The sequence below is a fragment of the Durio zibethinus genome, chromosome 15 (assembly GCF_047325235.1).
Source record: "Durio zibethinus cultivar Kanyao isolate XHJ-2024 chromosome 15, ASM4732523v1, whole genome shotgun sequence".
In the NCBI taxonomy this organism is placed as follows: domain Eukaryota; kingdom Viridiplantae; phylum Streptophyta; class Magnoliopsida; order Malvales; family Malvaceae; genus Durio; species Durio zibethinus.
Genome location: NC_143176.1, coordinates 21354291 through 21370124, shown reverse-complemented (window position 1 = coordinate 21370124; position 15834 = coordinate 21354291). Strand labels below are relative to the sequence as shown.

At 31.2% G+C, this 15834-nt stretch overlaps 1 protein-coding gene across 1 annotated transcript; it reads left to right on the top strand.

The window, feature by feature from the left end:
- The first annotated feature begins 708 nt into the window (after positions 1–708).
- On the top strand, positions 709–3534 carry LOC111302126 (phosphoinositide phospholipase C 5-like). The gene is made up of 9 exons (XM_022898063.2): positions 709–1139; positions 1268–1464; positions 1603–1738; positions 1844–2089; positions 2180–2427; positions 2505–2622; positions 2721–2873; positions 2964–3050; positions 3145–3534. The coding sequence occupies exons 1-9, from the start codon at positions 816–818 to the stop codon at positions 3448–3450; spliced, it is 1815 nt and encodes a 604-aa protein (XP_022753798.2). The 5' UTR covers positions 709–815; the 3' UTR covers positions 3451–3534.
- The last annotated feature ends 12300 nt before the right edge of the window (positions 3535–15834 follow it).

Genomic DNA, 15834 nt, shown 5'->3' with positions numbered 1-15834 from the left:
CAGGCTGGGGTACAATTTGGCGGTGTAATTGGCACACTTTCCAGTACGGCCAACGGATGCAAAACTTTCTTTTGAAAACCAACATCAAAAAAGGTGTCTATATGTCCTTTCGCATACTTTTTCACTTTAACAAATAAATAATTAAAATTGCTTGCTAGTAGCTACTTATGTCAGACATAAAAATATCTACTTGAATATCAATGTATTTGTACTTCTTGTCTTTTGGGCTTTGTTTGATTTTGCAATTTTAGAATTTTTTTTTTTTTTTTTTTATAAATTTTGAATTTGTTTGGCATTGTAATTTCAGAGTTTTCTAATTTTGATTCTATCCTGATGAGTAATGCAACATTTTGGAATTGATTCTTTTTGGGGGGCTAAAATTCATTCAAAAGCGACAGGGATTCTCTCTGAATTTTCTTACCGTGTGAAAATGAAAATCATAACACGAAAAGGAAAATTAAACCTGTGAACGACTAAAATGTAAAAAGATAGCTTGACTCAAAGAATCCACGACTACCACAGATTAATATTCTTGCTTCTAAATAAGTATATATAGCAATCTTAATCAAAGAAATCTCAGCTTCCATACATGTTTTCATGTGGGAATAGAATCCAATTTCCAGGAATGCTTCATGCATGGCAATGAAACAAAGAAGGCGGGAATTTGTTGAACAAATCTGATATATAGAGTTGTGGAATATCAGTATATTATTAACCTGATAAAATCATCAACAAAGATAGTCATCGATCAGCCCGACATTTTTATTCTTTTGATCTAGTTTCTGTAAGGGAAGTTTTCTCACGGTTATTTTCTGATGGGGTACATGGGAAATTATAGCATGTGCATTTGCCTCCCTAAGAAACTTGGGGTCGCTGAGGCAGGGCCTCCGGTGGACGTGAAGGAAGTTTTCATGGAGTTTGCCGAGGGAGGAGCCTGCATCACGGTGGAGCAGCTGAGGCGGTTCTTGGTGGAGGTTCAAGGTGATGCTGCAGTTTCCATGGAAGATGCTGAGAGGATTGTGGAGGAAGTGCTCCATAGGAGGCATAACAACGGAGAGTCTACAAACCAGGCTCTAAGTCTTGAAGATTTTCATTTTTACTTATTTTCTGTGGATCTCAACCCTTTTCTCCACAATCAGGTAGAAATCTGTTATTGCTTCTTTTCTTGGTGTTTTGTTTGGCTGCATGTGCTAGCAAAAGTTTTTTATATATAAATATATAAAACAAAGTACATTTCAATGTTTAACATAGAACAAATTACATTCAGGTTCATCAAGATATGACTGCTCCTCTCTCCTACTACTTCATATATACTGGTCACAATTCATATTTGACTGGAAACCAAATCAGCAGTGATTGCAGTGATATTCCAATCATAAAGGCTCTAAAGAGAGGTTTAAGAGTGGTGGAACTTGATTTATGGCCAAATTCTACAAAAGAAGATGTTCTTGTTCTTCATGGATGGTATGTACACTTCATGTATAAATTCAAAAAAAAAAAAGGGAATTCTCAACTGAATTTATTTAATTCCAGGAAACTTGAAAGATTCTTATAATTTCAGGGTTTTTCTTTTCTGAGTTAATGTGTATCTGTGAAATGTAGGACCCTGACAACTCCAGTGGAGCTGATAAAATGTTTGAGATCTATTAAAGAGCATGCTTTTTCTGCATCTCCATACCCGGTGATAATTACTTTTGAAGACCACCTTACCCCAGATCTTCAAGCTAAAGTCGCTCAGGTTTTTTGTCATTTTCTTCTTGGAATTTTAATACCACCAATCTTAATTTCCTGGAACTATACATTTCAGATTAATGCTTCACAACACTTTTTCTTTTGTCTACAGATGGTCACCCAAACATTTGGAAACATGTTGTTTTATCCTGAATCTGATTGTCTGAAAGAATTCCCTTCCCCAGAAGAACTGAAATATCGAATTGTAATATCAACTAAACCTCCAAAAGAATACCTTGAAGATAAAAGCTCATCAAGCAGAAGAAGAAGAAGAAGAAGTAACTCCCACAAAGAAAAAGATTCTGATGATGATATTTGGTGGAGAATGTCAGTAGACCTCACAAATGATGATAGGAAGGTCAGCTAAAAAAGAGGAAAAAAAGCTTATTCTCTTTTTCATTTTTCTCCTCAAATTTCTCCTTAGGGATTTTTCTTTTTTTTTTGCCAGGTTTTACTGCTGAGTGATTGTGATGCAAGTGAACATAGTCAATGTGATGGTGACAATGAAGCCAGTGATGGGCTATTGCGCCCATTAGGGACACCCGCCTACAAGAATCTAATTTCCATTCCAGCTGGAAAGCCGAAGGGAAAGTTGAGGGAGAAACTAAAAGTTGAGATGGATAAAGTTAGACGCCTAAGTTTGAGTGAACAAAAATTTGAAAAGGCTACTGCCTGCCATGGAACGGAAGTTGTAAGGTACACAGCAAGTATGAATTCGTGATAACTTTGTTTATGACTGGATCTAATCTAATCCTGGAAATAATCGTGTGTAGGTTCACGCAGAAGAACATTTTGAGGATATACCCAAGGGGTACTAGGGTTGATTCCTCAAACTACAATCCTCTAATTGGTTGGATGCATGGGGCTCAAATGGTTGCATTAAACATGCAGGTTTGGTTTGTATTCCATTTTTCAATATCTGAAGCCGCTTCTTAAATACTCTGATTGGTTCCTTGTACTTTTTAACATGTTTTATGGTCTAATTGCAGGGATATGGCAGATCTCTATGGTTAATGCATGGGATGTTTAGATCCAACGGAGGGTGTGGGTATGTGAAAAAGCCAGACTTTCTGATGGATATGGGTCCAAATGATCGAGTTTTTGATCCTAAAGCAAAGCTGCCAGTGAAGAAAATCTTAAAAGTGAGTGTGGAGTTCAATTTAAAAAAAATATATGATTCCCCACCATAATAGTCATCTTTTCTCTAATTGTCTTCCCATGTTATTCAACAGGTAAAAGTATACATGGGAGATGGATGGGATTTAGATTTTAAAAGAAGGCACCTCAATCTTTGGTCTCCACCAGAATTCTACACCAGGGTAAGTGTTACTTGCTTATGGCACTTAGAAATTTGATTGGAAGAAATCATCATCCAATTACTCAGATTTTCAAGTGATTCCTTTCTTTAAGCAGGTTGGCATAGCAGGAGTACCAGCAGATAAGACAATGAAGAAAACAAAGAAAAGAAAGGGCAATTGGACCCCAGTGTGGGATGAGGAGTTCACATTTCAATTGACAGTTCCGGAAATAGCTTTACTTCGAGTTGAAGTTCATGAGTATAACATGTCTGAGAAAGATTACTTTGCAGGTCAGACTTGCCTGCCAGTATCCGAATTGAGACCAGGCATCCGGGCAGTGCCTCTGTTTAACCGCAAAGGAGAGAAGTTCACTTCACTTAGGCTTCTCATGCGCTTTGAGTTTGTCCATGTAGATATTTAGTCTTACACAGACAAAGTTTTTTGTTACTAGTACAATACTTTCCCATGGTTGGGAAGTTCATTTAAAAAAGAATCCATCAAATTTCATTTTTGTGTTCTGTGATAGTAAACAAATGTAAGAAATTTATGGTGCATCAGATTCAGTAACTTAAATTCATCTAAACTTTGAAATTATACAAACATGATAATGTTACACATACTTGAGTCAGAATTTGAAACTGAAAAGATCTATATATCAGACTCAATATTGACACAGTCACATAGCTGTTAACACGACGACTCAAGTCAATCTTAACTTCATATTTTCAACCAAGAACGCCCTAACATTTTTTTTCCCTTAGTCCCCAAGGAACCGGCATCTGTTCTTGTCTGGTCATGTTCAAAAAGCATCAATGTTAATTAAATGTCCATAATAACTGGGTTACAAGCATTTTGCTCTACTTTGCTGCCAAAAAGAGGAATGTAGGAGTAAAAAAAGCGGGTCACCACTGCATTCCTTGCTCTCTTTTGACCCTTTCAAAGCAAATGACAAGCAACTCTTCCCTTGGAATAAAGCAAAACTGCCTTTGCATAAGCACATATTCTCACTTTATTAAAACGCAGTTTCTGTCTTTCCATCTTCATTTATATACAAAGAAAACTTAAGTACTAAGAAAGAGAAAGAAACATCATTAGAGTTCAGATTTCAACCTTTGCCAGTGAAAGGGGAGATGATAGAGCACAATTTCAAGGTTTGCCTGTGTTGGAGGAGAATATTCAAGACAAGGGTAGTTGAGCCACCTATGGAAGTTAAGAATGCGGTTTACCATTTCTCACAAAGTGAAATGATGACAGTTGATGAACTGCTGAGGTTCCTGATTGAACACAACGGAGAAAAGAATGCCACTAAGGAGGATGCTTATGTTGGGCCTAAAGTAATAAACACAACAACTTAAAAGCAATATATTGCAATAAACCCACAGTAATAGATAACAATTAACAATCAACAACGCAAGAAAATAAAGCACACCAAAATTTACGTGAAAAATCCTCCAGTGTAGAGGAAAAAAATCACTGACCATTAGAAAAATCTCCACTATTAAATAATGGATATACAAAGTTCTTTTCTAGCTAAAACTAGAGCTGATCAACAACTAGAGAAACAATTGGAGAAATCTCATCAAATAGGTGACTTAACAAATACACCATAGATTTGTTCCAAGAGAGTTTCAAACTCGATCTTCACCATTCAGAATGTAGAACTCTGAATCATAAACCTGCTAACAAAATTTCAGCTTAATCGATTCACGGATCGACTTCTGTTCAACCAGCTCTCCTTTCTCCCTTTTCTTTCTATTTTTCTGGCTTTTCTTCTTTCTTTTCTTGGTTTGTGACACCACCTTAAAACAGCCCCACCTCTTTTTATTAAATAGTAGGGCTTTGTATAAAAAGAAAGACCAAAGCCTATAGCCTTTGATTGGTCCAAAACCAATTACATGAGGCTAGATCCCATTTTTCTAACAATCTCCCCCTTCAGCCCCATTAGGAGAAGATTTATCACCATAGCAGTTTCATTTGAAATTTACCTTGGTCGAAAAACTCATTCTGGCTAAGTTAATATAGAGTTTAAGTCTCTCTGGGAAGTATCTTAGTCAATATATATGCTACATTCTCATCAGTATGAACTTTGTTCAATAGCATCTGTTGTTTCTCAATCACTAAATGTAACCAGCGATATCTAACATCAATGTGCTTTGTTCTAGCATGGTACATGGCATTCTTACTCAAATCTAAAGTACTCTGACTATCACAAAACATCACTTACTCTTTTTTATTTAACCTCAATTCAAAAAAAAAATGTTTCATCGAAAGCATTTCTTTACCTACTTCGATTGCTGCAATATACTTAGCCTCTGTAGTTGACAAAGCAACATACTTTTGCAAATTAGACTGCAAAGACACAGTTCCTCCTACAAAAATGAACAAATACTCATAAATAAATTTTTTACCATCAAGATCACTTGTCATGTTAGTATTAGTAAACCTTTCTAGAACTGATTGTGAAACTCTATAACTCAAGCACATTTTTAAGGTGCCCCTCAAATATCTGAAAATCTGTTTCACTGTTTTCTAGTAAACCTTTCTCGGATTAAAAAGAAATCTACTCACTATACCAACTGCATGGGCAATGTCAAGCCGTGTACAAACCATAAGATACATTAAAAATCGACTGTAAAAGAATAAGAAATACTAGACATAACTAGTTGCTATTTCTTAGACACCGGATAAGATTTCTCACTCAGATGAAAATGGTTGGCAAATGGACTGCTAACTGATTTAGCATGTTGCATGTTAAATCTACTAAGCACCTGTTCAATATATTTTTTCTGTGACAACTATAGCTTTTCAGCTCTCTTGTCTAGGATAATGTCCATACTGAGAATCTGTTTTACTAGACCTAAATTTTTAATATAAAAAAACTTAGACAATTGTTCTTTTAATCTACAAACCATACTAGCATCTTGTCTCATAATCAACATATCATCAACATATAATAAGAGAATAATAAAGTTATCATCAAAAATTTTTTTGATATACACACAATGATCCGTTACTGTTCTTTTATAGCTATGGCTCACCATAAAAAAATTAAACTTTTTGTACCATTGTCACTGAGCTTGTTTCAAGCCACACAAGCTTTTTTCAGTTTGTAAACTAAGTACTTTTTCCCTTTCACTTTAAAACTCTTAGGCTAATTCATATAAATGTTCTCATACAAGTCATCATGCAAAAATACAATCTTGACATCAAGTTGCTTAAGCTCAAGATTCAAACTAACTGTTAATCTCAATACCACTCAAATGGAACTCATATTCACAACTGGAGAGAAGATCTCATCAAAATCGATGCTCATTTTTTTAGAAAACCTTTCACCATCAATCGAGCTTTGTACCTTACTAGCTTGTCACTATCTTTTTTTAACTTGAACACCCATTTATTTTTCAATGACCTCTTTCCTTTCAAAAGTTTAACAAGATCATAAATATCATTTTTCTGCAATGACTCAATCTCTTCTTTCATTGGTTTTAATCAGTGCTCGCTATCTGAAGTAACATACACATCTTGAAAGCTCTCTGACTTTTTCTCACTAGTAACTAAAATAAAATCTAAACTTGGATACCTGGTAGATGGCCTACACTCTCTAGTAGATCTTCTAGGCTGAGACTCTACATTACCTGATGCCAAAAGTAGCTTCTCCTATTCAACACTCTCTAGTGGAGTAGATTGCTTATCCTGTTCAAAACCTATTACATCTAGCTTATTACTAACCGTGGCTAGCACATTTATATCTTCAAGTTCTATTTTTTGCTCATTTCTACCATCTATAGTTCTTTTCTATGGAACCCCTGTCGATGTTGAAACATCACACTCAACAGCAACCTATGTAGTCTTCTTATTTTTCTTAAAGTCTGTTATGATTTCTTTTTCATGAAAGATCACATCTTTACTTTTGATTGTCTTTCTTTTCACTGGATCTCATACTTTATAGCCAAATTTCTCATCATCATATCTTATAAACACACACTGTATGGCTTTACTATCAAGTTTTGACTTCTGCTCTTTCAGCACATGCATGAATGCTTTATACCAAAAAACTTTCAAATAAAAGTATAAAGCATCTTTTCTTGTCCACACTCTTTTTGAAATCTCAAAACCCAAAGGAACTGAAGGTGATTTGTTAAGCAAATAACAAGATGTGTTGACTATTTCACCCCAGAATGACTTTTGTAATTTTGTTATCCTCAACATACATCTAACTTTTTTCATAATAGCGCAATTCATCCTTTCAGCTATACCATTATGCTACAGTGTTTCAGGTTCTATTATCTCATGTCTAATTCTATGCTTTAAACAGTACTCTTCAAAGTCTTTATATATGTATTTTCTACCATTATCAGTTCGAATATACTTCAAGAGTAACCCTATCATTTTTTTCACCATGGAATAAAATTTTTAAAAATATTACAATTTTTTATTTTTATTTTTTAACATATACATCCAAGTCTTACATAAAGCATTAACAATAAAAGTAACAAAATACCTACTACCACCTAATGAGTCAACTTTATTGGGATCACATACATCAAAATAAATCAATTCTAATCTATTTTTTTCTTTGAAAACTCTTATGAAAAGAAACTTTATGATGCTTACCAAACAAACAATGATCACATGAATCGAGAGGCATACATTTGGTCAAGGGAATGAGAAACTACCTTGCCAAAACCTGTAACCTTTTCTCACTCATGTATGTCAACCTCTTATATCACAAATTTTCTAAAACATTATCTTCAATGGCATTTATCCGGTTACCATTCAATTGCATCCATGTCTTATACATTGTGCAACATAGTTTTTTTCTTGCAACTACCATAGATCTTTTAAGAAGCTTTCATTGCTCATTTTTTTGTCGACTCTTATATCTCTTATTATCAAAGACATTAATAGCAAGTAAGTTTATTCTCATATCTAAAATGTGTCTAACATCCCTCAAAGTTAATATGTAACCTGTATTAATTTGCACAACAATATCACAAATCCCAACAATATGTAATACACTTTTATTTTTCATCTTAGTGTAACCAAAGTTTTCTATTTTATAAATTGTAAACAATTCTCTCGTAGGAATACAATGATATGCCGCTTCTGTGTCAACTATACACTCAATAACGTGATCACTAACATGATTATAATCATTATATGTACAAATCAAAGTAATTGAATCACTATCTAAATTCATTACTGTAACATTACCATGATCTGAACTCTTATCTTTTCATCTTTTTACTCTTGTTTCAAGATTTTAGAGTGTCATTTTATATGACATATTTTACTATAATAAAAATACTTTACTTTATCTTTGGACTTGGATCTATGTTTAGACTTACTATAGCCTTTTAAGTTCTAACCTTTATCAATGTTTTTACTCCTGTTCTCTATGACCAAAGCTTGATTATCAAGGTTTACATCTTTTTATCTTGCTTTTTCATTAAGCATATTATTATTTACCATCTCTAATGTCACTAGAGTATTTCAGTTGTCTGGTAATGAATCAAAAAAAAATAATGCCCTTATTTTGTCATCCATCTTAAGCTCCATAGTAGTCATTCGATTAAATATATCTTAAAAATTACTCAAGTGCTCTGTAATAAATCATCCATCCTTGTACTATAAAGTTGTAAGATTTTTAACAAGTATAACTTTATACAATGCTATTAATTTTTTTCAAACAGTGTGGGCATCTGTCTCATATGCTACATGATAGAACATGCTGATATCAACCTATTTTCTGATTATAACCAACATCTTTTTGCCTAACTTCTTTCAGTTTTCATTTTTTATATTTACTGATTTAGTCGAATCACCCAATATCGACTCATACAAATCTTTGTAGTATAAATGATCTTCCATCATAGGTTTTCAAAATGAATAATTTGATACAATCAATTTTATCATAGAACTTGAATCACCCTTCATGATTTCAAATAGAATTTACTTTTGTCTTGGACTGCTTCTATATTGATGTCTCAAAAATAACCCTTACTCTAATACCATTTGTTAGGTCTGAAACAATAAACACAACAATACATAAATAATATATTGCAATAAACTCATAGTAGTAAACATAATCAACAATCAACAATGCAAAAAAAAATAATAATAAAGCACACCAAGATTTACGTACAAAACCCTCCAGTGTAGAGAAAAAAATCACGGACCACCAGAAAAATTTTTACTATCAAATAATGGATATACAAAATTCTTCTGTAGCTAAAACTAGCGCTAATCAACAACTAGAAAGACAATTAGAGAAATTTCATCAAATAGGTAGCTTAACAAATACACCTTAAATTTATTTTTAAAAAGCTTTAAACCCCATCTTCACCGTTCAGAATATAGAATTTGAATAATAAACCTACTGATAAAATTTTAGCTTAATCAGATCATGAATCAATTTTCGTTCAACCAACTCTCCCTTTTTTTTCTCTCTATTTTTTTGGCTTTTATTCTTTCTTTTCTTGATTTATGACATCACTTTAAAAAAACCCCATCTTTTTTTATTAAGTAACTAAGGCTTTGTGTAAAAAGAAAGATAAGACCCATGTCTTTTGATTGGTTCAAAATCAATTACATGGGGCTAGACCTCATTTTTCTAACAGCTTAGGCCATTTTTTATAGTCTCAAAATGAGGTTTCAAAAGAGTGGCTCCATTTAGACACCTTTTTAGATATCTCCTTGGTGACCATTACCTTGCTTACCCTCTATCTCAAAAGGTAATTATGGTTTTTCTCTTTAACATGATCAGAGGAATCGATAAAACTTTTATGGTTTAAAGGTTTTTAATTAAAAAATATCTAAGCTTATAATTTGCAATAGATATAATTGAATTGCGATTGATGCATTAGTCTATAACTAGAAATCATATAATGCCTAATTTCTTTCTAATTTATTCAATGATGAAATTGAAGCATTTAAACATAATGTTCCCATAATTACATTCCTCATTCCCCCACTCCCTGGAACATTCATTGGATAGTCACTCATTGTTTTGATGAATTTAGTATGGTATCATGGAAAGCTCCAGTCTATATTTATTAATTTAGAAGAAGTTGTCTTTGAATTTAGGTACACCATGACATGAAGGCTTTATTGGCACATTATTTCTTATTCACGAGCCATAACTCCTACTTAACTGGGAATCAATTTAGTAGTGCTAGCTGTGTTGAACCAATTAAAGATGCTCTGCTTAAAGGTGTAAGAATAATTGAATTAGATCTATGGCCAAATTCCAAGGGCAACAATTTGAAAGTTTGTTGTGGCAGGTGTGAAGTTAGCATACTCTTTTATTAATCCATCTTTCTTTTTCTTATAAATATAACCTCATTCTTAAAGTAAAATTCAAGAATTTGAAATGAAGTAGTGAGAGAAGATCCACTTTCTTGATTTTTTTTAAGTCTTCATTTCCTTCAAGTAGTTGACAATCTTTATTAAAACTATAGAACTTTCATTTTTCTTATTGATCTTCAAAAATGTCTACAAACAATTAACGAGAAAGCATTTGAAGCTTCAGAATATCTAGTTGTGATCACTTTTGAAGATCACTTGAATTCAAATCTTCAAAAAAAAAAGTGGTTGAGGTGAGCTTAAAATGATAGTGATAGTATCGAATTCTACCAATACAAGGCTTGAAATCATGTGCTTTTTCAATAGATGGTGAAAAAAAATTTTGGAAAAATGCTTTACTGTATTGAAACAAAAAACTTAAAGTAATTTCTTTTACCAAAATCATTGAAAAAAAGGGTCCCGGATTCTCTCCTGACAGGGACATAAAAAGCACCTTTGGATGATGCAATGAATGTTTAAAGCCAATGATAGATACGGTTATGTGAAAAAACCTGACTTTTTATTGCCAAGAGGTCAAAATGATCAATGTTTTATCCTAAAAAGCAATTGGACATTAAGATTATTAAAAAGGCTGACCAGTTTAGCTTTAGAGATTTTCAAAATAAAATATGAAAAATAATTTCGTATTAGAAAATAAAAATAAAAATAGATAGTTAAGTCTGTTTAAAACTAAAAGATAAACCTATTCAAAATAAACAGTTTTAACTATTCAAAAATAAACAATTTTTGTCTATTCAAAATAGATAGGCATATATGTAAAAAATAACACTTATTTATTTATAAAAAGCTTATCTAATTTTTTGAAAACATATAAAAATAATTATTGAAACTCTCTCTCTTTCTTCAAATTCTAAATTTCTTTTATAAAAGTTTTGCTACAAAAAATATTTATAAAAGTTTAGTGATATTGTGATACATCGGTAATTGCTCGATAGACTTATTTCGTTAGTATAAAATGTAATCAGTCACTGGGCTTCATTTTATCCTCAAGATTTATTGTCTATAGCCCTTTTGCACACCTACTAAGTAAATAATACGGTAGCGACAAATAAAACTTTAAAGAAGTAGTAGCATTACACGTCTTAGAGCCTTTTTTCAAATTCCAAATTTACCAAAAGCAGTAATTCTAGTTTTTTAGTGTTGCTTTAACAATCTTAAGGTTGTATTCATTTCAACAATGGCTACTGAAACAATGCTCAAGGAATTGGCTTTTAGTTTTGTCAAATTGGATCATTTTGATGGTGGCAATTTTAAATATGGCAGAAAAGGATGCATTTTTTGCTTTCAACCTTGAAGGTTATATATGTTGTGACTATTCCTAAACTAGAAAAAAATAAAACAAAAGAATATATTGCTGCAATAAGAGAAAGGCAAAAATAGGATAACATAAGCTGCATGTGTAAAAGCCATATTTTGAATGGTCTATTTGATAGCCTATTTGATACCTACCAAAACTAGGCTACTGCAAAGAAGTTATGGGATAAATTAGAGACTAGATATATGATCGAGGATGCAACAAGGAAAAAATTTCTCATTAGTCATTTCAATAATTATCGTATGGTTGATGGACGTTCTCTGATTGAAGAACTATGTAAAATTAAAAGAATACTTAATCAGTTTAAACAATAAAACATAAGTATGGATGAAATAATTATTATGTTCTCTGTAATAAACAAACTTTTTCCATCATGGAAAGACTTTAAAAAAAGTCTAAAAGTAAAAAAGAGAAAATCGCTCTTAAGACTTTGGCTAATCATCTTCGAATTGAAGAGGAATGCAGAAAGCCAAAACAGAATTCTAATTTTGATAATGCCAAAGTTCATGTTTTAAAGGAAAAACAAACTACAAAGCTTGACAAAAAAAAGTTCAAGTTCAAGCAGATTGCTAATGGGCCTAAATTTAAGAAAAATAAGATAAGAAAGGCTCATGTTATCATTATAGTAAGCTTGGACATTTTTAAAAAAGTATGTTGGTTGCTACAAAAGAAAAATGATTCTTTAAAAGAAGATACTTTTGAAAATTTTGTTGCCATAATTTTTGATATCAACATGCTTGAAAATGATGAATCTTGGTGGGTTGATTCTAGGGCAACAAAACATGTGTGCAAGGACAAAAACATGTTCACAACATTTAAACCAAGTGAATATGCATTGTCCTCTATATAGGAAATCTTTCTACAACAACAATCAAAGGCAAAGGTTTATTGACCTTGAATTCACTTTTGGAAAAACTCTAACTTTGAATAATGTTTACTATGTACAAAAAGTTAGGAAGAACTTAGTGTTTGGAAATCTATTGAACAAGTTTGGTTTTAAACTTATATTAGAGGCAAATAAATTTATTCTATCTAAAAGAGGAATTTTTATTGGAAAATGATATATGTATGAGAGAATGTTCAAACACAATATTATTAAATAAAATAAGAATATTGTTTTTACTTACATAGTTAAACCTTCATATTTATGGCATTATAGATTAGTTCATTTAAATTATAAAACACTACATACTATGAGTAAGCTTCTGTTAATTCTAAATATAGTCAAGACATTATTAAATGTAATACAAGCATGTTGACTAAGATTACTAGAAATCTTTTTTCCTAAGGTTAAAAAAAATATAAAGTTACTTGAGTTAATTCATAGTGATATTTGTGATATATATAGCACTCTTACATTATCTGAAAAAAAAATATTGTGTCACTTTTATAGAAGATTATACTAGATATTGTTATGTTTATCTGTTATGTTCTAAAAGTGAAATACTTGATAAGTATAAAATATATAAATATGAAGTTGAACTTCAATGTGAATCTTTTCTTAAATGCTTAAGGTCGGATAAGGAAGGAGAATATTATAGTCAAAGTTATTTTGAATCCACCTGAATAATCTACCAAGTTACTGCTCCTTATACACCACAACAAAATAGTATAGCTAAAAGGAAGAACAGAGTCTTAATAGAAATGGTAAATGCAATGTTATCTTATTTTGGTCTTGGATAATGATTTAGGGTGAAGCTTTATTAACAGCTTGTCATATACTAAATAGAGTTCCTAATAAATAAACAAAAATAACCATATATGAGCAATGGAAGAAAAAACATCAAATCTTAATTATTTAAAGGTTTGGGAATGTAAAGCTATAGTTAAAATTTTAGACCCTAAAAGGAAAAAGTTAGATGAAAGAGGAATAGAATGCATATAGGATATGCACAAAATAGTAAAGCATATAGGTTCACAATTATTGAACCAAATGATTCAATTTTAGTTAACACTGTTATTAAATCAAGATATGAAATTTTTTTATAAAAATATATTTAAATCTATTTCAAGACAACTACAAACAATTTATCCTACAAGTGGAAAAGAAATTCCAAATCCATTAAAACAAACTAAAATTAGTGATGAATCTTATTAAAAAATAAAGACAAGCAAAAGGGTTAGAAAGGTAAAAGATTTTCGATTAAATTTCTTTATGTTCCTTGTGAAAGGGATTGGTGAAAGCAAAAACAATAAAATTATTTATTGTTTTAATGCAGAGTCTAATCCTATTACATATGAAAAGATAATGAAGTCTCAAGATTCTGCCTTTTGGAGAGAAATAATAAATGATGTAATGTACTCATTAATGGGAAATAAATGCTTGGATTTTGGTTGAACTTCCACCAGGTTCTAATCCAATGTGTTGTAAATGAATTTTCAAAAAAAAAATGAAAGTGGATGGAACTATAGATAAATTTAAAATAAGGTTGGTAGCCAAGGGCTTTACATAAAAGTAAGGGATAGACTACTTTGATACTTATACTTCAATAACTAGAATTACTATAATTAGGCTTCTAATTTTACTTGCCTCGATTTATAATTTGATTATACATTAAATTGATGTAAAAATAACATTTTTAAATGATAAATTATAAAATGAAGTATATATGAAACAACCGAAAGGATTTATCATTCTAGGTCAAAAGCATAAGGTTTGTAAGCTTGTAATGTCCTTATATGGACTTAAGCAAGCACCAAAACAGTGGCACCAAAAGTTTGATGAAATCATTTTGGCTAATAGTTTTAAAATTAACGAGTTAGATAAGTACATTTAAAAATGACAAAGAAGTCATAATTTGCTTATATGTGGATGATATATTAATATTTGACACTAATTTAGAATAAGTTAAGGAAACAAGACACAATAAATGATGTGATGGACTCATTACTGGGAAATAACACTTGGATTTTGATTAACCTTCTACCAAGTTCTAATCCAATATGTTGTAAATGAATTTTCAAAATGAAAATGAAAATGGATGAAACCATAGATAAATTTAAAACAAGGTTGGTAGCCAAGGGCTTTACACAAAAGTAAGGGATAGACTACTTTGATACTTATACTCTAGTAGCTAGAATTGCTATAATTAGGCTTCTAATTTCACTTGCCTAGATTTATAATTTGATTATACATCAAATGGATGTAAAGATGACATTTTTAAATGATAAATTAGAAAAGGAAGTATAAATGAAATACCTAGAAAATTTATCATTTCAGGTCAAAAGCATAAGGTTTGTAAGCTTGTAAAGTCTTTGTATGGACTTAAGTAAGCTCCAAAACAATGGCACCAAAAGTTTGATGAAATCATTCTTGCTAGTAGTTTTAGAATTAATGAGTCAAATAAGTGCATATATAGCAAATTTAAAAATGATAAAAGAGTCATATTCTGCTTATATGTGGATGATATGCTAATATTTGACACTGATTTAGAACAAGTTAAAAAAATAAAAAAAAATTATTAAATAACTTTTCAATAAAAGATATGGATGTAGTGGAAATTATTCTTGAAATTAGAATAATTCGGAATGATAGTGGCATAACCTTGTCACAATCGTATTGTATTAAAAAAAATACTTAAAAAGTTTGATCTTTTTAATTGTATTCCAGTATCTACACCCATGGATTCTCAACTGATATTAGTATCTAATACTATAAGAATAATCAATCAATTGCAATATGTAAGAGTAATTGATTATATGATGTATACAATGACTTGTACAAGGCCAGACATAACATTTGTTATTGAAAAGTTGAGTAAGTACACAAGTAATCTAAGTAACTTGTATTGACAAGCAGTTAAAAGAGTATTTTAATATTTGAATAAAACAATCAATTATTAATTGTGTTATAGTGGTTATCCTTCAATTATAGAAGGATATTCTACTGCTAGTTAGATTACTAATATGAAATATCATGCTTCTACAAATGGGTAGATATTTGTACTTGGTGGGGGTGCCATTTCTTAGGGTTTCAAAAAACAAACATGCATAATGGATTCCACCATGGTAGCCAAATTTATTACATTAGCCGCAACAGCTAAAAAAGCTAAATGGTTAATAAATTTATTATATGAAGTATCTTTATGGCCTAAACCAATTCTTCAATTTCTATCCAATGTGATA

What these genes read in the sequence shown, in the direction of transcription:
- LOC111302126 (XM_022898063.2), top strand. Translation starts at nt 816, where the DNA reads ATGGGGTACATGGGAAATTATAGCATGTGCATTTGCCTCCCTAAGAAA. An exon ending in TCACAAATGATGATAGGAAG is followed by an intron (nt 2,090 to 2,179) that starts GTCAGCTAAAAA and finishes TTTTTTTGCCAG; the next exon opens with GTTTTACTGCTGAGTGATTG. An exon ending in TGGTTGCATTAAACATGCAG is followed by an intron (nt 2,623 to 2,720) that starts GTTTGGTTTGTA and finishes GTCTAATTGCAG; the next exon opens with GGATATGGCAGATCTCTATG.